We start from the raw sequence: 25556 nt of genomic DNA, 5'->3' as shown, positions 1-25556 counted from the left end.
AAATTTGTCAAGAGACATAAACCGATATATTCAAGAAGCTGAGTAAACCCCAAACAGGATATACTCAAAGAAATCAATACCAAGACACACCATTAACTAAATTTCTTAAAACTAAAGATAGAGGAAAAAAAATCTTAAAAGCCACCAAAGAAAAAAACAATACCTTACCTATACAGGAAAAACAGTAAGATTTTGATTTCAAATGGAATAAAGGCAGTTCATCAGATACAAACTAAACATGATTTAGTATTTTTGCCCTTAAAAGACAAGTCAAATTTACAAGCCAGAAAATAAATGTTTTGGTTGATGGTCACCATGCTCTAAGGCTTTCATGCTGCTATTTTCCAGTCACAACAATATCACAAGTAAGGGTCAAGCTTACCACACTCCCACCATCCCAGGATAGGTGGATAGAGCAATCCTCCAATTCAAAGAACCAATTATTTTTTTTAAAGATTTATTTATTTGAGAGCGAGCCCATGCAAGTGGGGGGAGGGGCGGGGGAAAGGGAGAAAGGGTCTCAAGCAGACTCCACACTGAGCATGGAGCCCAAATGGGGACTCCCATCTCCTGACCCTGAGAGATCACAACCCAAGAGTCTGACACATAACCCACTGTGCTACCCAGGCGTCCCCCAATTAGTATTTAGTAAGGACGTACCTATTATATATCAAACCCCATTTCATATGCTACATGGCAAGAAACAGACCAAAAAAAAACCCTATGAAGAGAGCTTATAGTGTTTTGTATTAACAAAAGTTTACCTACAAAATCCTCAAGAATAGCAGGCTTTAAGGGCGCCTGGGTGGCTCAGTTGGTTAAGCGACTGCCTTCGGCTCAGGTCATGATCCTGGAGTCCCGGGATCGAGTCCCATATCGGGCTCCTTGCTCAGCAGGGGGTCTGCTTCTCCCTCTGACCCTCCCCCCTCTCATGTGCTCTCTCTCTCTCATTCTCTCTCTCAATAAATAAAATCTTTAAAAAAATAAAATAAAAAAAAGAATAGCAGGCTTTAAGAAATAAGTCTACTGGAATGTTTAAAAGACTTCCCCAACAATCAGAAGCAGCAGCAATCAGCTCGATGCTGGTTTTGAAGAAAACTCACTATCCTAGGAAGTGCTTAGTATCTAAGAAACAATTTTGAAGCTGCAGTTTATTAAACCATTTTCTACCTATAAAAATGGCAATTTCATATGGTTTAATCTAACACTTGGGATACTAGAATAAAACTAACTATATAAGAATGCAGTAAGGAAGAAAATTCCCTTCTAGAATGCAGGCCTGGAACTTCTTCAAAGAACTACAATTTTTAAAATGTTAAAAATTGTGGAATTTGAAAAGGCACAAAGGAGTAATTATCTAGCATGGGGTAGGTAGAGATGATAAGCAAAGCAGTGGAAGCAGAACTCACCATGCACAGGAAGGGAACTGACTCAGCCCAAATATTCTTTGCCTAAAATAGGACCTCCAAAAGACTCACTAGGGATTTTCAACTTTATTCCATAGCAACCAGAATTCATTGTAGATTTTAAGAAGGATGACAGGGGCGCCTGGGTGGCTCAGTCATTAAGCATCTGCCTTCAGCTCAGGTCATGATCCCAGGGTCCTGGGATCCAGCCCTGCATCGGGCTCCCTGCTCTGCGGGAAGCCTGCTTCTCCCTCTCCCACTCCCCCTGCTTGTGTTCCCTCTCTCGGGGTCTCTCTCTCTGTCAAATAAATAAATAAAATCTTAAAAAAAAAAAAAAAAGGATGACAAAAAGAATAACATTTATATAGGAATTTGTTTTGTTTTATAAAACCCTTTTTAACCTGATTTATCCCCATTTCTCAGATTAGAAAAATATGGTTCAATGTTCAGTGCCACGAGGGTCACATATTTGTTAAGTTTCAAGAACAGTAACTCAAATCCAGATCTTTAAGCTCTAGGTCTAATGCCTTTCCAGTACACCACACAAAAGAAAGAATATCTCAGAAAGAGAAATAAAGGTCAGGTACACACAGGATGCATGGAAGCAAATACATAACCAGAGGTGGGAACACCATTTAGTGGGTGATGTATAAAAATTCAAGTAACTGTTGTGTTGCACACAGGTGCTAGCAATTCACAACGCACACGGGAAAACCCTGCTTCAGTCTAAGCGTACAAAGCCCACACACCTTTTTCAAAGGGACTTATTTTCAGTCTCCAATCCCTCCCTCCACAACACAGCTTTATAATAAAAATCTAAAATTACACTGGAAATATTCCCTTAGGTAAGGCAAAACTGAGTCAGGTATCACTTTCCCTATAATTAAAGGGAGGAGCTAAGAATATACATATGAATAATCAATTCCTCTAACCTTCAAGTGGTAGAAGAAATTACTATTTCCCAAATGTTCATTAAAACTTAGTTGGAGGGGCGCCTGGGTGGCTCAGTCGTTAAGCATCTGCCTTCAGCTCAGGTCATGGTCCCAGGGTCCTGGGATCGAGTCCCACATCGGGCTCCCTGCTCCACGGGAAGCCTGCTTCTCCCTCTCCCACTCCCCCTGCTTCTGTTCCTGCTCTCGCTATCTCTCTCTCTGTCAAATAAATAAATAAAATCTTTAAAAAAAAAAAAAAAAACTTAGTTGGAAAAGAGGGTAGAATTAATCTTTTTCTTTTCCCCGGGTGATAGCTGATTAAGAAGGGAACATATGTAAACAAATAATCCAGTAACAAAATGGGCAGAGGACCTTAATAGACATTTTTCCAAAAAAAGAAAAGAAGGACAAAATATAGTAAGTGTTGGCAAGGATGTGAAGAAAAAGGAACCCTTGTGCACTGTTGTTGGGAATGCATACCGGTGCAACCACTGTAGAAAACAGTACGGAGGTTCCCTCAAAAAAATTAAAAATAGAGGGCGCCTGGGTGGCTCAGTTGGTTAAGCGACTGCCTTCGGCTCAGGTCGTGATCCTGGAGTCCCGGGATCGAGTCCCACGTTGGGCTCCCTGCTCGGCAGGGAGTCTGCCTCTCTCTCTGACCCTCCCCCCTCTCATGCTCTCTATCTCATTCTCTCTCTCTCAAATAAATAAATAATCTTTAAAAAAAAAAAAAAATTAAAAATAGAAATATGTGATCCAGTAATTCCACTACTGAATATTTACCCAAAGAAAATGAAAACACTAATTTGAAAAGATGTATGCACCCCATGTTTACTGAAGCATTATTTACAATAGCCAAGGTATGGAAGCAACCCAAGTGTCCATCTATATAGATAAACAAATAAAGATGGGGGGGTTGCACATGTATGTATATGTGCACACACACATGCAGAAATATTACACAAAAGGTTTGCAATGATGTGAATAGAGCTAGAGAGTATTATGCTAAGAGAAAGACAAATACCATATGATTTCACTCGTATGTGGAATGTAAGAAATTAAGAGATGAACATGGGGGGGTTGGCAAACCAGAAAACAGACTCTTAACTATAGGGAACAAACTAGGGGTTACTGGAGGGCGGGCGGGGGGAGAATGGGCTAAATGGGGGATGGGTATTAAGGAGGGCACGTGTTGTGATGAGTATTATATGTAAGTGATGAATCACTAAATTCTACTCCTGAAACTAAAATTACATTCTATGTTAACTAACTGGAATTTAAATAAAAACTTGGGGGGGAAAAAACATTTTTTAAATAAAAAAGAACATGTATAATTAAAATACACACATATTTGATATTACCTAAACATTTTACTATAAAGTATTAAAATATTTTAGCCAAAGATTAAATATATCATCAGAATAACTATGGACTAGTAACACCTACTTAAAGAGCAGAAAGCAGAAGATCTGCAAAGATTTCAGAGTCGTGGGTATTGATTATACTACCCCCCAGAGAGCAGGGTGGTATTACAGAAAGAGCACAGGGCTTTGAAGTCAAGACAAACCAGAGGTCGAATTCATCTCTACCATCTTTACTAAGTGACCTGGGTCAAGGTTAAATCACCACTCTACTTCCTATCCTAATCTCTAAAACAAATTATTGAGATAGTTATGTATGTAAAGTGCTTGGTACATATACCAAAATGCCCAAGAGATGATAGTTCTCCTTTCCTCACTCTACCTTGTTAGTATATTTAACTATCTTTTACCATTATTCTAAAACAAGCATTGATTGGTAATATTTTGTCCTATAAATTGTTATTATATTTGTCCTACAGGGTCCAACAGATTGTTCTTTTAATCCTGAAAACTCTATTACCAGTCCACAACCCCTTACCTACAATTTTGAAAAAGCTCTGAAAACAGAAAGTTCGGCCACAAAATCTGGCCTAACCTGAATTATAAAATTAGGGTAGCTAAGGGACGCATGGGTGGCTCAGTCGCTTAAGCGTCTGCCTTTGGCTCAGGTCATGATCCCAGGATCCTAGGATCGAATCCCTCCTTGCTCAGCGGGGAACCTGCTTTTTCCCTCTGCCTGCCGCTCCCCCTGCTTGTGCTCTGTCTCATTCTCTTCCCCACCCCCTCTCAAATAAATAAAATAAAAATAAAATCTTATTAAAAAAAAATTAGGGTAGTTAAACCTGACTAGCCCATGCAAGTTTTATTTATTCCACCTATGTGAATACTCCTAAATTTGTGCTACAGAAATACTAATGTGTGTGATTCAGTAGTGCTGCCTTAGAAACCCTCCCACTTGATGCAAATGCTACATATAACATTATATGCACTGCATTTCCCTTTCAAACCCTGAAATTCTAAACTCCAAAATATTTAAGTGCCACTACAGGTACTCTCTCCTTCAACAACTTCCGTTAAGAGTATATGAACCTGATATTAGTTTGTCATTCCTTTCCCATTCCATCACACACAACACACACTGCCCCAGAAACCTGAAGTCCTGAGGCTAGCTTTACTGCAATATGTGAGTTATGATCTCTAAAGTTACTTTCCAGAAAACCTGGGCTTTGGTCTCATATTGTCCACTAATTATTTACATACCTTTTCTGCACATCTCCAGACCTCAATTTCTTTATGCATAAAAAACAAGTGAACAAACCTGAAAAACGCATCTAGAAAATTTCAGATGGTAATAAAGAGATCAGAGCAGTCAGAGGGGTCTCCACACAATCTGAAGAAGTGGCTACTCAAAGTACTTTGATGGTATCAAAATTAGAGTTTCAAGAGTCCATAGAAATATCTCTACAGTACATAATGCCTTCACATTTTTAAAAGAAATTTAAGAAATCTATACATACCATATGCCACCCCCAGACAAAAATAAAAACCAAACAACTATCCTTAAGTACCCATATTTCAATATCAAACTTACTGTGACGTTTAAATTCCTTCTGTAGTTTACTGATCTGGTTGCTTTTTATCCTGTTTCCAGATAGAGTTTTCACTTTCTTTGGTTTCAGTGTAGTCTTCAGACTGGGTCCTGCCCTTGCATCTACCACCTGGAAGAAAATACTGAATATTTAATACCATTTAAAAAATGACACCTCTTGTATTCCTTTGGTTCAGATAAATGCCTATTTGAAGAAGCCAAAATTGAGAACCAGTTTTCTACTCAGAGTGTTTGAGTCCACATGAACTTTTAATCACCACATGATAGTAAAGAATAAACAGTTCATCTAGTATTTTCTCCTTTGAAGCAAGCAATAGTAACAGTGTGCTGTACAAAAAATCGGAATAGATTTATATATGGTAAGAATGACCAAGAGGTTAAAGAAAATCAAGCCTAACAAAAACTAACATTTCTATAGGACAGTGTTTTAAGGTTTACAAAAAGCTTTCATACACTTTTGATTTTACCCTTCACTACAAAGTAGTAAGGGAACTATTTTTGTTACTCCAATTTAGGGTGAAGGAAAACAAGAGAAATTCTCTTTTGCCTTATTTCACTAAGATAGTAAATGGGGGAGAATGGGTAGAAAGGGGTACAAGACCAAATCAAGGTTTTCACACCTACACTTTATGCTCTTTTCACTATACGCTTTTATCCCTGAGGTCATTTACATTGCAATGGTATGTTCTCTCACCGCCTAGCATGGCACTGGTCCAGCCCTGCATGGTACCACTTCTCATGAACTCATTCACCTTTACTATTTGCACATTTCCACCCTTAAAAAGGTTGCCATCACCTTCAAAAATCACAATTTGGATTGTCTCTGGATAAGCTATTAATAAAACTCACTTTTTAAGTAACTTTTTTTAAGTCATAAGACCCACAAAAACCTATCATAATAATGTAACATGGTCACCAAACGACAATGTAAGGCTAGTGTTAGGAAAAAAGATAAAGAGGGGCGCCTGGGTGGCTCAGTCGTTAAGCGTCTGCCTTCGGCTCAGGTCATGATCTCAGGGTTCTGGGATCGAGCCCCGCATCGGGCTCCCTGCTCCGCGGGAAGCCTGCTTCTCCCTCTCCCACTCCCCCTGCTTGTGTGTCTGTTCTCGCTTTGTCTCTCTCTGTCAAATAAATAAATAAAATCTTTAAAAAAAAGGAAAAAAGATAAAGAATAAATGGCTGCCTGCTTAAAAACAAGTATTCTGTATAAATGCCATAAACGTTCTAAAAGCTAGCATACAAAAGAATAAGTAAGACTTAACAGTGTTGTTTTTGGTCATTGAAAACCAGTGACCATGAGCAAGTAGAACACACATTTACATACCAGTATGACCTCAACTAGATTTAAATATAGAGAATAAGAATAGCTTCCACATAATTGATCACTATGTGTTAGACTTTATATAATCTCATTCAGTTCTCTTAAGAGCTACGAGATAGCTATTATCCTTGCACTTTATAAGTAAATGTAACTTGCCCAAAGTTCACAATTACTAAGTGGTAACGGCAGGATTCAAATCCAGTTGATTCTAAACCCTATGTGCTCATGATGGTACCACAGTGAGTTAGGATAAATGTTATCCTAAGAGATGAAAAAAGGATCCATGTCTAATTAACTGGAGGAATGTGTGTTAAACCTAAAAATATGTGAATGTACACTGTGAATCTCCAAAATGAGGATATTGGATACAGCCTTAGGGAAATGCTACACCAAGCTATTTTGCTTCTAAACATGCCAAAATGTTAAGTAATTATATCTGAGCAGTAACCGGTGTTTTTCTTTATTTTTTTCCACTTTTCCATCTGAGGGATGTACTACTTCCTAAATTAGGGGGAAAACTAAAGTTACTTTAAATGTAAAAGAGGTACAACTGACAAAGACAAAAGATGAACTAACATGATTCCAGTTTTTTTTTGATCCTGCTGGCAATTTCTTCCATCTTTTCACAAGCAGGACACAGGCGTTACAGATGTCTCCAGAACGGGTCTCATGCAACCTGATAAGAAAACAATCAAACCTTTATTAGTCTCATTTACATTAAAGAATTCATGCAGGGGCACCTGGCTGGCTCAGTTGGCAGAGCATGCAATTCCTGCTCTGGGGGTTTTAAGTTTGAGCCCCACGTTGGGTGTAGAGATTACATAAAAATAAAATGTTAGGAGGGAAAAAAAGAATTCATGTAATTACATTTCTTTTAGGAAAAAATACACCCGATTATAGTTTATAGATGCTATTTCTAATTGTCCTGGGTGACCCAGTTCCATTGTTTCTGTGGTACTTTTTGTAAATATAATTAAATCCTTGATCCAATGAACCAATTCTATGTACTGCAATTTGGTCATCCTAAAATAATGTTTTTAAAATTAAGTAATAGTAAAATTTAAGACCTAGAGAAGATCCTTGTCACCACAGTTTCAAACAATGTAGTCCAATTAATCTTTCTGAAGTGTGTAGGTACTTCCACAAACAAAATATCACCTTTTAAGTAAAATAATGTATCATGATATTCTAGTTTTACAAGACACATAACTGGAGAGGCACTGTAATTTTTTCAAAATGACTGCATCTGCATAGGGGGAAAAATCTATAGGACTAGTCACCAAGCTCTTTAAATTTTATCTTTGAGAAACTTCCATTTAATACACCTTTCCTGTATTATATATACATACAGAAAAATACTGGTAACTTTTATCATGTATACCATTGGAAACAGTAAGAGAAAAATGTAATTTAAAAAGGCAAGGTCAGGAGAAATTCTTTGACAACATTCAAAATAATTACAAAATCCAGGATTAACAAATAAACAATCAACAGGTATTTTGATTAAAAAAAGGTGGTAAAAATAACTTCTAACATGGGAAATGGTTCAACACTAAGTATTTTACCCAAGTATTTGTCAGAAAGTAAACTCCATTCTATTAACCAGAGATTTATTGTCAAAAGATAAATGAGGGGCACCTGGATGGCTCAGTCAAGCGTCCAACTCTTGATTTCAGCTCAGGTTATGATCTCAGGGTCCTGGGATGGAGCCCCACCTACTGCCTGCACTCCGCAGGGAGTCTGCTTGATTCTCTCTCTACCCCTCCCTTTGCCCCTCCCCCCCCAAATAAAGAAATCTTAAAAAAAAAAAGATAAATATAGAACAAAATTATAAAATGAAACATACCCTGACAGACTTCAGGGCAGAACAGTAAGTCCTGTTATTATCCTCAGGAGGCTGAGTTAAAATACATTTCTATAATTTAGAAAAACAATGCAAAGAATAGAAAACTATCGAAGACGACTATTAAGAGAGAGTAAGACTAAAGTCTCTATATATCTCGGAGTTAAAAACAAAAAAGTTTGTTTGGTATAACTAAGGGGCTTCCAATACAGTAGTTCCTTATAATCTGGAAAAGGGTTAAGTGGTCAGTATTGTTTGGTTCGTTTTCAAAGCAAGAGCCTTAAAATAGCCTAGATGAGAATGCAAGTGATTTTAATTTATTAGCACGTTACTCCAATTGCCTGCCTTGCTTGGAAATATTTCCGTAAGCTGTGATCTTTTTCACTCTAGGAATGGTAAAAAAACATCAGATGACCTTACCCAAAACAGCTCTGGAAGTCCTTTTCATAGCGTTTACTGTCAGTGAATCGAGAACTGGAGGACTTCGCTCTGCAAATACAGCAGCCCTCTATACTTCGGTACATCTTTGGCTTGTGAAAACCAAACATCTTTTCTTCTGGGCAATAGTCTGTAAAGCCAAGGGAATTGACACAGCTTTGCTGAGGGCTGTAACAAGGAACCATTAAAAGAAGAGTTCTCTGCTCCACCACACCCCCAGCAACTTGCTATTACATGACCAAGCCAGACAGGAGGGCTCTGGGGAAGACCTCCCGGAACTACCTCCATTCTTGGCACTAGCACGGCAAGTGCATAAAAACACACGGAATAGCTCAGTTATTTAACAAGGCCTCTACCACACGTCCTTCTACCCCACTGGCAACACTCATTCCAAAAATGAGGGGAGGGAGGCATTTTTTAGAAATCAACTTTTTAAGTAGAAAATATAACAAACTCTCCCCACCATAAAATGATGGAATCATACACAATGAAGGACACATCCTAAAATTTAAGATAAGGCACCCCCTTCTATTTTGCACCTTTGCATGGATACGATTCCCCGCTGGGAAAGTTCTGAGCATTTACCATAACCACTATTTGATACTAAGAACAAAAGTAGCTCAATATGCATCAATCCACAATACTTTGCCCTATGGGAAGTTAGAGGGGATTTCTCCTGTGATAAATGGGAAGCTCTAAGCCAGCAAGTTGACTCTGAATTAAAACTACTGAAAGGAGGATGTAAAATTCACAAAAATCCAGGGTCAGGATTTAAGAAGAATAATTTTATGAATTAAAAACAAGCGCCTATTTCTTGACCATTGGTCTAGTTCAGCTGTTACAGAAGTTTCTGGAGCTCTTCTATGAAGCCCTGTGCCTGAGAGCAGTAATAGTGAGAGGCAGATGTCCAAGAAATGTAGAGTGAGATAAATGATGATTCTCATGATAAAAAAAAAATCTCAACATCAAGCAAGGAAGGAAGACACAACTCTAGAGCTACATGTAGCAAACAAAAATGTAGCTGGCATTAAATAACCACCTTACAAGAAATTTAGAATATCCAAACCAGGGGCACCTGGGTGGCTCAGACGGTTAAGCATCTGCCTTCGGCTCAGGTCATGATCCCAGGGTCCAGGGATCCAGCCCCGCATTGGGCTCCCTGCTGAGCAGGGAGGCTGCTTCTCCCTCTCCCTCTGCTGCTGCTTCCCCTGCTTGTACACTCTCTCTCGGTCAAAAATAAATTAAAAAATCTTAAAAAAAAAAAGAATATCCAAACCAAGGGCCAGTTTCACCAGAACATCTGGTGTTCTTTTATGGTATCCCATAAGAGAGGGACTAAAAAGGCAATGAATATAGAAGCTAAACCCCAATGGTAAGTGTTAAGAGTCCAAATACAAATCATCACAAAAGCATCACATACAGCATCAGTAAGAAAAAATTATTAATACCAATTAGATTGGTGCCCATAGTTTTAGGAGTCATAACCACAGAACATCCTCTTTTAAAGGCTTTTAAAGGTCTTTTAGAAACACACTGAAATATAGGAGTAAAACAAAAACTTTGGTATGTCTTTGGATGATCTATCTGATCCCATTCCATCTCAATTCTGGTTAGTATACCAGAGCAAGTATTTACAAAAGCAATTCACAGAAATAATCTAATATCCAGGCTGTGTGTGTGTCTGAGATTGAGGGATTCTGAAATATGGACAGAGGATTTATGATTTATTTTTAAGAAAATGTTTTATGAGCAAACAATTAGCTAAACACTGAAGCTTTCCTTTTAAACAGGGGCTATTGTTTATCAAGTGTTCTTTAATGTTATTGTTGGTGAGGGAGGCAGGCAAAGAAGGGAGATGGGGCGGGGCAGAAGGCCACTGATGCATTTCAATAATTAAGCCTAAACAGTTATTTCAATTTAAGAATTGTTGAAACAAGAAAACAAAATATTCCTAGTTGATTATTTTTGTTAAATGGAGCACTCAGGAATTTGATTTTTTTGAGAGAAAAAAATGAGGAAGATACTCTATATAGTAGGAAGAGGTATAGTAAGTAAGGCCTGTGAAATGAGATAGAGTTTCTCCCAAACAAACCCAAACGATAAATGAAAATATCCTGGGGTGTCTGGGTGGCTCAGTTGGTTAAGCGTCTGGGGGTTCATGATCCCAGGGTCCTGGGATTGATTTCAGCATTGGGCTCCCTGCTCAATGGGGAGCCTGCTTCTCCTTCTCCCCCTGCTTGTGCTCTCTTGCTCTGTCAAATAAATAAAATCTTAGAAAAGAAAAAAGTGTCCTAAAGAAAATGACTGTGTATTCCTGTTTTGAGGCAAAAATGTTACTCTTTCCAGTCCTCACAACTAACCTGTGGGCTCTCCAAACTCCCCTAACATTCTCCATTACTACCATCAAGGTCAAAAGTCCACACTTCCTCTTACAGTCGCCAGCTTCATCAATAGCTCTAGGAAACTTCAGCCTCCCTTCTCAGCAAGGACAAAGGAAGTACAGCAAGAAAGGCCAGTTCATTCCATTAATACACAGACCAAATCCTATTACAACAGATAGATTCCTATCTCTCCACTTACAATCCCCTTCCCTCTCCACAAATAAACATACCATCAAAACCATACAGCATTCGGGTCATCTCCGAGATAGGAACTATCTTCAATGAGGCTGGATTTGACCAAGAAACAGAGTTTGTGCCAGTTATTACACTAGCAAGCTTTTAAGGAATGCTAGGGTTACAGCTAAATACTGAGGCCTTCCGTTTTATAAGCAGCTATTGTGAATCAAGTGTTCATCTTCAATATGATTTTTTTGTTGGTGGGGATCTCCACAAAACTTACCCAACAGTCCCCACAAGACATCCCAGTCTTCAGATTGAGTAATATTTTTTTAGATATCAGGGGAAATCGCCTGATATCTTCTGACTGACAATCCTTTATGCAGCTCTGAGACCTCTAATGTTCGTCCTGATATAATTCTGCTTCAATGTCTGAGAGGGAGTAAATCCTAGGGTCCACGCTCTTCTAGGCAGTGCTAAATGCAGTAAGGGACAAGGCACTCACCTGATGCAACACACAAGTAGTGTATGAACCTTTTAATGGATCACTTAAAACCTATTAAACCTTTTCTGAGCTTATTCCTGCATTTGAGAGGCACCTGGGAATCTGCAGCAAATACACAGGGGTTTCATTTTGGGCTTTGTTTACAGCAACCCAGTTAAGCAGTGGTTGGTGTTTTAACCATTTTGAGCTTTGGAGAGCCCAGAAATTAAGGAAAGTATTTTCACAGAATCTACAGACCCGCTAATGTTTAAAAAAACAAAACAAAACAAAAACAACCCTAAAAAACCTACCCACTGTCTGGAGGAAAAGGACACAAAATGGCTCTAAAACCAACTTACTTTTTATATTTGAGAAGGTGGTAGGTGGGTGTGACACAACTAGATTTTAAACCTGGAATTTCTGTTATTTCAACAAACCTGGTAGTTCCTTGGAATACTTCTTTCCTAGTCCCACATTTGTGCAATATTGAACGATTCCTCCAGAACAATTTTATTTGTTCAAAGGCACTGTAAGCTATTAAACTATTTGTGACTTTTGCATCTATTCTCACAGGAGTCACATCATTCAGCACCGTTTTCACAGACGGAAGCTAATACCATCTGCTTCCTAATTGATGAATAATTACAGAAGAGAATGGGCACCATACAATCTTGCTCTTAAGTGTGTGGGGAAAGAAGAAAATTAAGCTTTGAGATAAAGCCAAAAATCAGGAAAGACTTAAAATGCTTATTAAAAACTGCCATTTATCTTCTAAAATTAGAAAAGTGGTGATGGTTGCAAAACTCTGTAAATATACTAAAAACCACTGAATTGTACCCTTTAAAAGAGTGAATTTTATGGTGTGTGAATTATATCTCAAAAAGATTGTTTTTAAAAATGAAAACAGGAGCACTGGGTGGCTCAGATGTTAAGCATCTGCCTTTGGCTCAGGTCATGATCCCAGGGTCCCGGGATTGAGCCCCGCATTGGGCTCCTGGCTCAGCGGGGGGCCTGCTTTTCCCTCTCCCTGTGCCTCTTCCCCTGCTCATGCTCTGTCTCAAATAAATAAAATCTTTAAAAAATAATAAAAATAAAAATGAAAACAGACTGGGTTAGGAATTTTCCTGTCTTTATACATCTTTGTAACCTCAGCATCTAGAATAATCCCCGTCACTTAGTAAGTACTCAATAAATGTGATCAAACTTTTTTAACAAGTTATTTCTTTTAAAAAGTTGCTGTTTATATAGCATTTCATGTTTTATAAGGCACTTTCATTAACATTTCTTTGGCTGCTGTCAGCCAAATAGCCACAAATTTTTACTGTTCTGTCCAACTTAATCCAATCTCCCAAAGTTAAAAAGATTAAAGTTAATAGTTAAGTCAGCAAAAACCGTAAGAGAAGTAACTGTAATTATATGGGCAAAATATCATATATAGACAACAAAAAGTGAATTTTAAAAAAATGCAACAATTAATTCTAAACATCTGATTAATTTCCTGGGGTTTTTTTTTCCCACTTTAAAGCTGCACACTTCATATAAGATCTAATGATCAAATTAATTAAAGGATGGGGAATGCAACCTTAGCATTTCCTTAACACAAGGAAAGAGTGGGGTCAACGCTGTGTATCAAAGATACAAAAGGACCAATTCTATTCTTTATTTATGTATCAAGTAATCTCTATGCCCTATGTGGGGCTCAAACTCAACCCTAAGATCAAGAGTCCAATGCTCTACTGACTGACTGAACCAGCCCGGAGCCCCATCAAAAGGGCCAATTCTAATCTAATCTAATGAGATTACGAAGCCAAAGAGCAGCGATGGTATCTATTTTACACTTAATTCAACATGCAGATGGTAAGTATACTGAGTGCAACACAATATAAATGGGAAAGAAAAGGAATCTTCACAGCAATAGTTAATACTGAAGGGATGCTATTTAAGAAGTTTTCTGATAAATAATTCTAGCCTTAAAGAGGGTCTTTTAACAATACTAATTTTAAACTTGACTTTAATCAGGAAACAGTATGAAGAATAGTGAAATGCAAATTTTAAAGCTTTTAGTACCCTTTTTAATATGGAATTGGAGACAGTGAGGTGAAAAACTTAATTCTACAGAGTATTCTTGTCTTTTATCTTACAAGGGTATTAATTTAACATTTAGAAAAACAGAGATTTATCTTCTTATGATAAATACAACATCTAATTGGCTCACCTTTTTTGGTACACTTTGAAGGACACCAACAGTTCCTCCTAAATACAACTTCCCCAATTCCACTTTCTAGATTCCTTTCAGGAAGTAAAGGGTTTTTTTATTTTCAAAAATACCTTTCAAAACTCAAAATGCCACTGAATGGACTGGATAGAAGAAAACTGAAAGAGAAGTTATGAATGCCAAGGGTGAGAAATCAACTTTATAGTTAATGTCACAATTTGTCCATGCCACTTAGGGAAATGAAATTCTGATTAACACATTTACAAGTGCAACCTCCCAAAAAAGTATTCCTAAAGTGTTTTTCATTTTCAATAGACCAAAATCCTACAGCTTCTAATCATCACTTTTTCTTAAAAACTAACTGACACAGACCTTAAAGAAAAAAAAAAAAATACACAAGATACTGGAAGCATCCTAAATGTCCACGGATTCTTAGACTGGTTAAATTATGATGTCTTCGAGGCACCTGGGTGGCTCAGTCGTTAAGTGTCTGCCTTCGGCTCAGGTCCTGATCCCAGTGTCCTGGGATGTGGAGCCCCACATCGGGCTCCCTGCTCTGCCGGGAGCCTGCTTCTCCCTCTCCCACTCCCCCTGCTTGTGTTCCCTCTCTGGCTGTGTCTCTCTCTGTCAAATAAATAAATAAAATCTTTAAAAAAAAAAATAGGTTTTTAAAAACTAATAAGTAGTGGTTGCCTCTGAGGGGAGCAAGAATGAAAGCAGCTTACTTTCACTTTCCTCTTTCTAGCACCACGCCCCAAAACCTTAGTTATCATCGCACACCTTGACTTAACTAAAGAGGGATCTGAAAGAGCCCAGAGAGCTTAAACAAACTTCCTCAAAGACACAAGATGGAGAGATACACATTAGGAAATATGCTCCACAGCAGAGAGAGTACAGAACAGACATGGAGCAGAATGGGAAGGAAGCTGCAGAGAAGAGACAAGCAAAAGATTTGTAAAGTGGGAAGGAAGCAGCGGTGAACAAAGACAAAAGAAATCAAGCAACCAAAGACAACTTTGAAGTGAAGGAGATGGCATTTCTTAAATGACAGGATGATGGGAAAGGAAGAGAGATAAACACTGAAAAACACCCGTGATCAAAAGTTATGAGCAACCTTTAGTTGCTGTAATTGTTAATGTCACCCTCGACACCATTTTTAGTCAGTGGTATGCTATCTTCAATCACCTGTAAGTACAGGATCCAGTAAACACTAACAGTGTAACTGGAGCAACACTTCACGGAGTCAAATAGGACTAAGTGTGTTTTGTGTTCTGATGCTGCTAGGCCACTTGGCTGCAATGTTCCCTCACAACGAGCCCTGTTTCATCAGCAATTAAGGAAAGCCATGGAGCAACTGAACGTGATTATTCCCTTACCTCCTTGATACCAATCCATATCCCAACATCAAAAGTTCTGAATTTACTTATTCACTTTTAAGGGACAAATTTTAACTTGCCTGGAGGAAAACTGAGAAAGGGTTGTGGACCCCACTTGTTTGCCATTGGCTTCTTCACACATGCACCCAGTCTCTGAGAATTTATATGGTTAAGTATTTATTATGGCTGCCTATGGAATCCACACTTAGCAGAAGAACCTAGAACTCATCCTACAGGAAAGAGGTCAAACTCAGAAATAAAGTCTTCAACTGAAATAGCATAAGTTAAAAATAAAAATCAAAAAAATCCAGGTCTCTGAGTTTTAGATAGTGTAAAAAAAAATACTAGGTCCTCCCATTTTTTTTTTTTTTAAAGTTTTTATTTATTTGACAGAGAGAAAGACAGCCAGAGAGGGAACACAAGCAGGGGGAGTAGGAGAGGGAGAAGCAGGCTTCCTGCGGAGCAGGAAGCCTGATGCGGGGCTCGATCCCAGGACCTTGGGATCATGACCTGAGCCGAAGGCAGACGCTTAACGACAGAGCCACCCAGGCACCCCTCCCATTTTTTTAATAGTGTGAAAAAACACGGGGTATCCCAATTCTAGATTAGGAGTGATTCCAATGGATGAGAAAATTGTAAAGGTTGGGGACTGCTTCTCAGGGATGATTATTATCATTTAAGAAATGTAACTACTGTTGAGTCTGGTGAAAAAAGCACTGTAATGAGTCAAGCTGGAGTCTATTTCTGCTTTTGTCTTTATAACTGAATAGGAAGTCACTTCTAATTTTATTTGCCCCTCTGCAATATTAGGGTGAAATCTCACTTCTACTTTCCAGGGATGCTGTGAAGCAAGGGTATGAAAATACCAGTGTCTGTATACCATCTATTTCCTTGAATTTATAAGACTTGCACATTATAGGGGCGCCTGGGTGGCTCAGTCCTTAAGCGTCTGCCTTCGGCTCGGGTCATGATCCCAGGGTCCTGGGATGGAGACCTACATCGGGCTCGTTGCTCGGCCGGAAGCCTGCTTCTCCCTCTCCCACTCCACCTGCTTATGTTCCCTCTCTCTGTGTCTCTCTCTGTCAAATAAATAAACAAAATCTTTAAAAAAAAAAAATGAGTTGCACATTATAGAAATATAAGCTCAATCTATCCCAGGACATGTCCAACAAATTAAACTGAGGATAGAATCCTGATTTCTGAAGGTTTTCTTTTAAGCCCAGGTTTGTGGGAAAAGAGGAACTTGGTCTTTTCAGGGAGATTTTAAGGTCATGAAATTGGACCATATTCTTTTCTGTGAAGCTATCGTGTTTCCAAACTTATGAAAAATGTTAAGAAACGGGACATGGTAGCATATACCTGGTCTGACCCAAACCTCAGAAAATTTTCTTAAGCTCTCTGACCCTTCCATTTCTGAATAGTACCTATTAAAGCATCAACACAAAGACTGGCACGTCCTAACCTTTAAATACTCTAAATTAATTCTATAATCTTCTCTTCCAGACATGCTCTTCTGGTGTTCACCTTAGTTATGACCTATAAAGTCACACAAAAAATCTGGAAGTCAACTGGGCTCTCCTTTCTCATCCTCTGCATGGCTCCCAACATGTTTCTACTATGAAGTCCTTAAAGATTCTACTTCTTCCTTCACTTCTCTGGTTCATGTCCCTTCTGTGCCCACTGCCCATTTGTTCCTCATTATGGTGCTGGAGCCTCATAACTGACTTCCTCAGAACCTTCAAACAGGTGGTCCCTTCCTAAAGCTCAAACATTAATCATCTCTTCCAAGTTATTAAGACGGGCTTTAGGATAATATCTAAGCTCCCTGGCAAGAAATGCAAAGCTTTTCAGGATCTGGTCCTGCCTACCAGCTGCTCCCAACTTGGAATCCTGATATTCCAGGAGTGTCAAACCAACTTCAATAACTAGCCACATCTCTACTCAGGTTGTTATCTCTGTCTGGGATGGTTTCACCTCCATCGCCTTAACTCAGGAAATTATATATATATATATATATTTTTTTTTTTTAAACAAAAGCTGTCTATACCTGTATTATAATACCTAACATAGGATTTTTACATACTTGTTTGCTATATTATCTTCTCCTCTCAATGGTAAACTGTTGCAGGGCAGGAACTAAGTCTTATATTACAACCAGGTGCTGCCTGTATATGGTACACAGATACACGAAGAATTTGCGAACACCTGAAGAGTGGGATAGGCAAAACAGATCTGAACGGTATACTTAAGGGCACAGATGGGAAATGGCGTCCACAATAAAAAGGTGTATTAAAAAACTGATATTTTGAATGGAGTCATTTTTAACACTGTCTATAGACTTCTGCAGAAAAAAAAATTGTGAGGTTCAAAGATTTCCAGGGAATGTAAACCAAGTGAATTACTTTAATTAGAGAAGATTAATAGTAAATAATTCAATGCTTTCATAACAATCAGTAGAAAAATATTTCTTATGTGAAGCAGGCATGTGGGGAGGAAGGAAAGATTAGGAGAATAGTGCGGAACAAAATGAAACCTCAAAATGAGAGCTATTTAAACTCAGCATACATTAACATGAACCAAATTAAAATTACATTAAGACAGATCAAACTTATAATAGGTGGAAACAACTCAATAAAAAGCTAGCAATGAATTATTTTAGTTCAATTGCAACTCTCATATTTCTGGTACAAAAAGAAAACCTTCCTTGAAAACAAACTGCCTTCTCTTGGACTAGATGCATTTCCAGATCATTTCCATAATACAGAAAACCTTAGTTATAGACTCAATTAAGAGAGAAACTGGGGGCGCCTGGGTGGCTCAGGTCATGATCCCAGGGTCCTGGGATCGAGCCCCACGTCGGGCTCCCTGCTCAGCGGGGAGCCTGCTTCTCCCTCTCCCTGCCTCTCTGCCTACTTGTGCTCTCTCTCTACCTCTCTCTCAAATAAAATCTTTAAAAAATAAATAAATAAAAAAGAAACTGAAGAGCCAAAGACAATGAAATGTTTTCATTTATAACCTTCCAGAGTCAAAACTAAGTGTGGGAAATCCAGGACTCTTGTGGACAAGAGAAATCAGGAAGAAAGAAAATGGCATTTTCTTGATTTCCACAAGTTTTTGATATAAAATGGTTCAATCAGAACTGGACAGGCAACCTGGTGTAGAAGACAATGTCTTCCCAGAACCAGTTTCTGAAGGTGGGGGAGAGGGCCAAAGACACTCATTCTTTCCACTCAACATTTACTGAATTATTTCCTCCAGCAATGTTACTGGCCCCAGGCCTCAGTTTTGTCTCCTGTAAAATGTCCACTTCCCAAAGTTGTGAGAACAGCCAGTATTTACCAAGTACATTACTTGCTTAACTATTTACAGCTTTGTGAAGTAGGTATTATTATTACTATTTTGCAGAGGAGAAAACTGGACCACAAAGTGACTTATTTAACATGATCACAGCTTTGAAACCTAGGCATTTTAACCCACTTCCGAACAACTAACTAGTGCATCAACAAATGGGTTCCCTTCTTTCTCAGCCAATTATATTCCCTTTAAGTATAAATAAATAAATAAATGGTCGTATTTTTAAAGCAACCTACTATGTGTTAGCATGGTAAATTAATTTGTCCTAACAGCTTATGCAGTTGGTTTAGATTTCAAGCAAGCTTAAGCTTTCACCAGTGAAAAACTTATTTTACATGGAAAATCATTCTCAAATTGCTTTTCTGCTGGAGTCTGAGCCCCACGAGCCAGGTTTTTCCAGGGCCTGATTACAACTGGGAAAATAAATTGACCATCCAGGTTCCAGACCTGTAGAGTTAAGAACACTGCGCAACAGCAGTACACTGCTGCCTAGTACAGCTACTACACACTACCCTGCACACTACCCAGGCCTGCTGCCCACCAAAGTTCCAGAACGCGCTACCTATTGAACTTTTCATGTCCAAACTCCCTCAAAAAGTAACGCAAGGGCGCCTGGGTGGCTCAGTTGGTTGGGCGGCTGCCTTCGGCTCAGGTCATGATCCTGGAGTCCCTGGATCGAGTCCCGCATCAGGCTCCCTGCTCGGCGGGGGGTCTGCTTCTCCCTCTGCCCTCTTCCCTCTCATGTGCTCTCTCTCTCTCTCAAATAAATAAATAAAATCTTTAAAAAAAAAAAAAAGTAACGAAAAGAAAGGTGGCAGACCTTGTCTGTCAGTCTTTCCCACTCTCCATTCATTCACCTTGATAAATCAAATCTCCCTTGCACATATCATGTTATATGTAAAGTAAAAACTATTAAGCTCTTGTATTTGAAATCTCCCAGAACCCTGAAATTCTAGCTGTATCCCAGATATAAAATACTAATTCAGAAAAACAAATCAAAGAATCTTAGTGTACTTAAAGCATCTCTTATGCTTCTTAAATAACCCAGAGAAATAACTGCACAAAAGAAATTCATAAAGTTATTAAATACAAACTTTTTCATTTTCTTGACATGTTCCTTCTACCCGCTTGAGAAATGTACTGTTACTAGTATTGGCTGCCTTTAAGTATTTGTACTTTGGTCAACCAAAACTTGGGAGAAACATGTCTATTTAATAACAGAACAATGAAAAGCACAATTTGTAGAGGTTTTTTGTTGTTGTTTGGGCGTGGCATCTAAGGATATTATTTTTTGGTAACGACCACTTTTAGATTCTAACCCTTAAACATGATCCAAACGCAGGAGAAATCAGGAAAGAAGCAGCAGATACGGTGCTGCTTATCGGCTGTCTAGACTGCAAGCAAACCCCAAATACCAAAGAAGCATCCATGTGTCAAACCAGCATAATTTTTGAGCTATGCCTGGGGCCACACTAAAAAAAAAAAAAAAAAAAAAGTTGGCTTGAAAAAAATCTAAGAGGGGTAACCAGAAGGTCAACCCCAGTTCACAGGAACTAGGAAGCAGCTAGCAGGGATAGTATAGGCTTTTACCCTGTCATCCCCCTGATTAGCTTCCTCCCCAAGCCCCATATAAAATCTCCAAGAAAGGCCCAACTCCCTACGAGCTAGCTTCTTCAAGGTCATCCTAAGATAACGCAGTGAACAATCACCAAACATTGAGCCAGGCATACCTTTAGGCCTAAGAGAGATTTTCCCCTTCCCCAAATGGTTATATAAATACTTTAAATGCCATCAGGCTTTTCTCCAACTCCACCAGAAACAAACTCCCAGACTTTAGATTGAGCAACTAAATAAACATGTTCGGTTTTGCGACCCACATTATTAAAAGGCTTTTCAAGTCTGGCAAACTCCAGTTCAAAAACAGGTGCTTTCAGTGTACTTTTAATGACAAGGTCAAATTCATATTTTTAATTTTTAAAAGAAAAAGAAGAAGAAAAGTTTTTTCAACCTCCTTACGACAACGTGAGGCGTGGGGACTGGGGGAGTACTGCTGGGGTAAAACTGCCTCACACAGGCTCCGTATTGGTCTAATCAGTAATTCCTAGTCTTCCCAGCGCCTGTAGTTACCCCAGGTTAGACAGAGAAAATAAAAACAAAGAAACCTACTGGGTCTAGTTACCAGAACAAACTGCACCGCCCTGCCACCCCAAGAAACCAACCCCACCCGCAACCAAAACAAACCTCGCCCCTCCCGGATCCCCCTCCCACACGTAAACACACAAAGAAAACGGCAGCACGCACAATTCAGCTACAGTCCTCACTTCCCTTTGTAGGACAACGGGGAGCCCCGAAACTTCCCCACGGTGGTTTTTTCGGGTGTCGTCGGGGCTGGGTCCCCTTAACGTGCGGGCCACGGCTCGACTGCGGGGGGTTGGGGGTGCTCGCCGCACGCACCGGCTTCCCAGAAAGCAGCAAGATGCCTCCCCAGTCCTCCCGCGGCCCTCCGGCCCCCCCCCAAACGCGCTCCCCCCCCACCCCGGCACGCGGTGACGGCCGAGAGAGAGGCACCACCGCAGCAAATAGAAACGCTCCCCGGTGGGTTTGTTGGTAAATAGAACAACTTGGGTCGGAAAGTTCCTGCGGAAAGCTGCTCGCCCGGACGAGGGCGGCAGGAGGTGACCCGCGTCCCTCACCGCCTCCTCCCTCACCTGCGCCGGAACAACGGGCCCCCGCGCACGCCCGCCCGCCCGGCGCCTCCCGCAGGCCGCGCCTCCCGCACGCCGCGCTGCCGGGGCTTGTTCCTCCTCATGGCTTTGCCCTGACGTAATTCAAACATGGCAACAGTTCGACTTCAAAGGCAAATCCACAGACCTCCCAAACACAGGCTCCGGGCCACGGGTAACGGGCCAAGAACTCGGGGCCACGCTCTCCCGGCCCCTCGGCCGTCGCGGCACTCGGCGCCCGTACTGAAGCGCCGGGGCCCCGAGACCGCCGCCTCCCTGCCCGCCCGGAGCGCGGAGCACGCCGCCTCCCCGCGCACCAGCATGGCACCTCACACCAGCAGCGCCGCCAAAGTTTCCCCGCGAGGGGCTGAGGAACAAAAGCCCCTCTCGAAACTCGCCCGAAGTTCGGGGGCCCGGGCCCGCACGGCCCTCCGCCCCGCGGCCGCCCCGAGCGCCGGCGGGGCCCGCACGGGCACATGCAGCTCTTTGTTTTCTGTCCAGCCGGGCGCTGCCTACGTGCAGCATCAGGGATGTCGGATTGTTTCTCGGAGGCGAGACACTTGACGATCACCCCGGGGAAGGGTCCGGGCCCCGCGCCCCGAAAGCCCGGAGCCTGTCCCCCCTTCCTCCCCTCAGCAGCAAGCCCATTTAATCAAAGTTTTTCAGTGTCCTTGATGAGAAACGCCCGATTACCCGCCCCGCACCAGCGGAGAGTTGGCGACTTTCACTCTGCTTTTTAAACTGGCAAGACGCCATCATCAGCAAATCACATTGTCCTGCCGGCCGGCCGGCCGGCCCCAACACCACCCGCATCTCACTGCCGGCCCGGAGCCGGACACTCACACAGACCTCCGGCGAAAACCAGGGTCGCAGCCCCAAGCACGTGGTCTGTCATATTCAGCACAAAAAGCTGTGCCCTCAAGAGTTCTTTCACTCCTTCGGCGCAGACAACGCCGCTGCCTCCATCCCCAAGTCAACTTGGCTCTGACTGGCCATCTTAAGCCGCACACGGTTACCCCAGAAAGCCCCCGCCGTGGCGCCCACATCTACGCTACAGGTGAATAAATTGCGAACAAAACTTGAGGCTCCACAGACACATCGCCCCCCCCCGCGCTGCCTGGGCGCGGTCCGGGGGGGAAGAGGCGTTGGGAGCCGGGCTGCTTCGGAGCTGCCGCGTGTTGGCTCTCATTGTCGCATCCGCATCCCTCCGGAGTTCGGCAAACAACGCCACGCCGCGTGCACCCCGGCCACCCCGGCGCTGACCCAAATGGCCGATTTAAAACCCCCTCACGCCCGCCAGCTCATAAGTAGACGGCAACTTAAGTTTCCGAGCGAATGGCGTTTATTGTCCACCCTTCTCAAACACGCGCGGGGGGGCTGCAATGAAACTAAACCACGAGGTTCAACCACGGCGCCCGACCACTCCCGGGGCGCGCGCCCACGCGGATGCACCAGCCCGGGGCCCCTCCGCAATTGGCAGCAAGTCGTTTTTCTCTCGGGCCTTCCAGCCACCGAGCTCCTTTCCGCCAGAGAACACTACGGCTGAGAAAAGTCATTGTCACCTTCAACGTGGATCCCTCAACTCCGGCGACTCCTCACTCGTTTGCAGCCTCCACTCACTTCCCCCACCCCAAGACTTTCGGTTTGCCTCCAGTACCCTCCCCAATTAAAAAGACACACTAAACATGTGTATACAAAAGAACCCGGGGTTTGAAGATCACGAGAACATTGCTCCCAGCAATACCATCTCCAAGACAAAACTTCCTGTGCGTGTGTGTGTGTGTGTGTGTGTGTGGAAGGACTGGGGGAGGTGGGGGAGGTGAAAAGAGGGAAAAAAAAAAAACACTCTGAAATCAAAGCCTTATGAGACAGTTTTGCACCAGAGTAATGGTTAGAGTCACTCACCTTCCAAAGACAGCCGTTCCACACGCAATAACGTTCCCGAGGTGCGGAGTGCACGCCAAGCCAACCCCCCCTCCAATCGCTCCCTCCTCCTCAACTGCCTTGTCTAGAAAGATTGTCTCCTGCAGTTCTGCAGTTGCTACCGCTGGCCGGGAAGGTGTAGATTCCGCTTTCCCTCTGCGCACGCGCGTCTCCCGGTACAAAATTCTCCTGAATCGAACTTATTTGCATACGGGCGCGCGCGCGTAGAGGGCTGGGAGGGGAGAAGGCCCGGCGGCCGTGCGCGCTCCCGGGGCCTCTATTGTCCTTTTAAGGGGAGAAGCGCCGCGGCGCGGGAAACGAGGCGGCCAGAGGGAAACGGGGGCGGGGACTGCTTACTACGGCTGACGTCACGTAAACAAACGCCCCCTGGCTGGAGGCTGCGGTGGAGGGGGAGTGGCGGGCTGGGAAAGGCGGAAAGGTTAGCGGTGGAGGGAGAACGTTTGGCTGCGTGTCGTGCTTTCGAAACACCCTGAAGTTCTTGGGACGCACCGTTTCTCGTTGAAAAATAGTTTTGGAAACTGTTTTTGCAAAATTGTCACACTTGTGCCCACTTTCAGGCTGGAGGCGACAGGGGAGGTGGTCTTCCAAGCAACCAGACTGAATTTATGCCTCCTATATTTCCTAAATTTTGTTTGAAGTTGGGTTTTTGAAGCTTTTTTTTTTTTAGTCCTCTGGGACCAGGAGAGGTTCGTTTTTCCTGCAGTTTTAATGAGACGTTTAATAAAGTCCCATTTTGACACTCTGTCCATTCATTAACTCCCGCCTGCCCTCCTCAAGCAGTAACCCAGCCCATAACGATCCAATTTTTCCCCCACTTTGGCCTTAAGATTTCAAGTTGAATGGTTGTTAATTTCCGTGGGAACAGTGTAGCTTTCCTAAAAGACTAGTCGGTGGAAAGTCAGTAATCTAGGAACATGCATCCCTCCTCCAGCTGCTTGTAAAGGGTGTTCCACTCACCCAGAACTAATACCAGTAACTGGTGGTCTTGGGAATGGAAAAGTAGCCAGTCAAGTGCAGACTTTCCCTAATGAAATATATAATAAACCAACAATTTAAAAGCTTCCTGTCCCAGGAGGAAAGAAAAAAAAAAAACTGAAAAATTGAAGTAACTCTTCTCATGCTAAGTGAAAAATGAAAAAAGAATAATTGTGATACACCTTTATTTGGAGAACACACCTAACACCAACAGACTGAGCCCCTGATGAAATGATAGAGGGAGGGTGGGGAGAGAGGAAGGATGTTTTTCCCAGAAACTTGATATTGTTTCCAAGCTACAAAAGTGTGGACATCAACCATAAAACTTAATCATCTGCTGACAAGTTTCACTGCTTTCACTGTAATGTCAGCAATATGGATTTAAATAGATACTTCTGAAACGCTAATTTAATTCAACAACCAATTCATAGTACAGTCAAGACAAACCCACTTCCAACGTCTTTCAACTAATGCTTCTTTTTTTTTCTTTGGGTCCTGTAACATACTGTTTCCCTAACTGTATATGAAAACTACATATTAAATACCTGCGAAAAAGAGAAAAAAAAGACACCCCTCACTAAAATCTGAACTCCCTTAGGGCAAGAATTTTATATTGTGTTCATTTTTGTACTTCAGTGCCTAAAACAGTGCATAGCAGAAAAATTGAAAAACTGCTTGCAAAATAATAAATTGATGGACATTTTCAAAATTATTTATCAGACTTATCTCAAGTCAAAACAGCTTTACTTTAGTGTAGAATTTTTGTATTTACTCTAAAATGAGTTTGGAAGTTATAGTGATCACCTCGATTAATATGATGCCTATGATGCTCAAATGGTCCTTATCATAATAAATAAAGTGGAGTAGGCTTCCTAGCTGTTTCTGGGCTTTCGTTGGTAACAAACTGGACCCTGAGCATAAACACTTACCTTCTTTTTGAAGAAAATTTTTGTAAGTTGTCCTGGATTCTCACATACTTATTTGGCTTATGATAGATCTTCCAAAAATAATTTCAAA

At 41.4% G+C, this 25556-nt stretch overlaps 1 protein-coding gene across 2 annotated transcripts in view; it reads right to left on the bottom strand.

Annotated features, from left to right (window-relative positions):
* Window positions 1-23618, bottom strand: part of SINHCAF (SIN3-HDAC complex associated factor) — a 32141-nt gene extending 8523 nt beyond the window's left edge. Inside the window, exons 1-4 of one of the 2 annotated variants that reach the window (XM_021690550.2) lie at window positions 23526-23618; window positions 8893-9040; window positions 7206-7305; window positions 5291-5417 (exon numbers count right to left, since the gene is read on the bottom strand). In XM_021690550.2, the coding sequence (XP_021546225.1) occupies window positions 5291-5417; window positions 7206-7305; window positions 8893-9020 (355 nt within the window). In that variant the 5' untranslated portion in view covers window positions 9021-9040; window positions 23526-23618. Of the gene's footprint in view, window positions 1-5290; window positions 5418-7205; window positions 7306-8892; window positions 9041-22469; window positions 22524-23525 lie in introns of those variants that run through there. The other variant, XM_021690549.2, reaches the window with a different exon arrangement.
* Between the last annotated feature and the right edge of the window lie 1938 nt (window positions 23619-25556).

Source organism: Neomonachus schauinslandi, chromosome 5, assembly GCF_002201575.2.
Source record: "Neomonachus schauinslandi chromosome 5, ASM220157v2, whole genome shotgun sequence".
NCBI classification, from domain to species: domain Eukaryota; kingdom Metazoa; phylum Chordata; class Mammalia; order Carnivora; family Phocidae; genus Neomonachus; species Neomonachus schauinslandi.
This window is presented reverse-complemented; position numbering and strand designations above follow the sequence as displayed.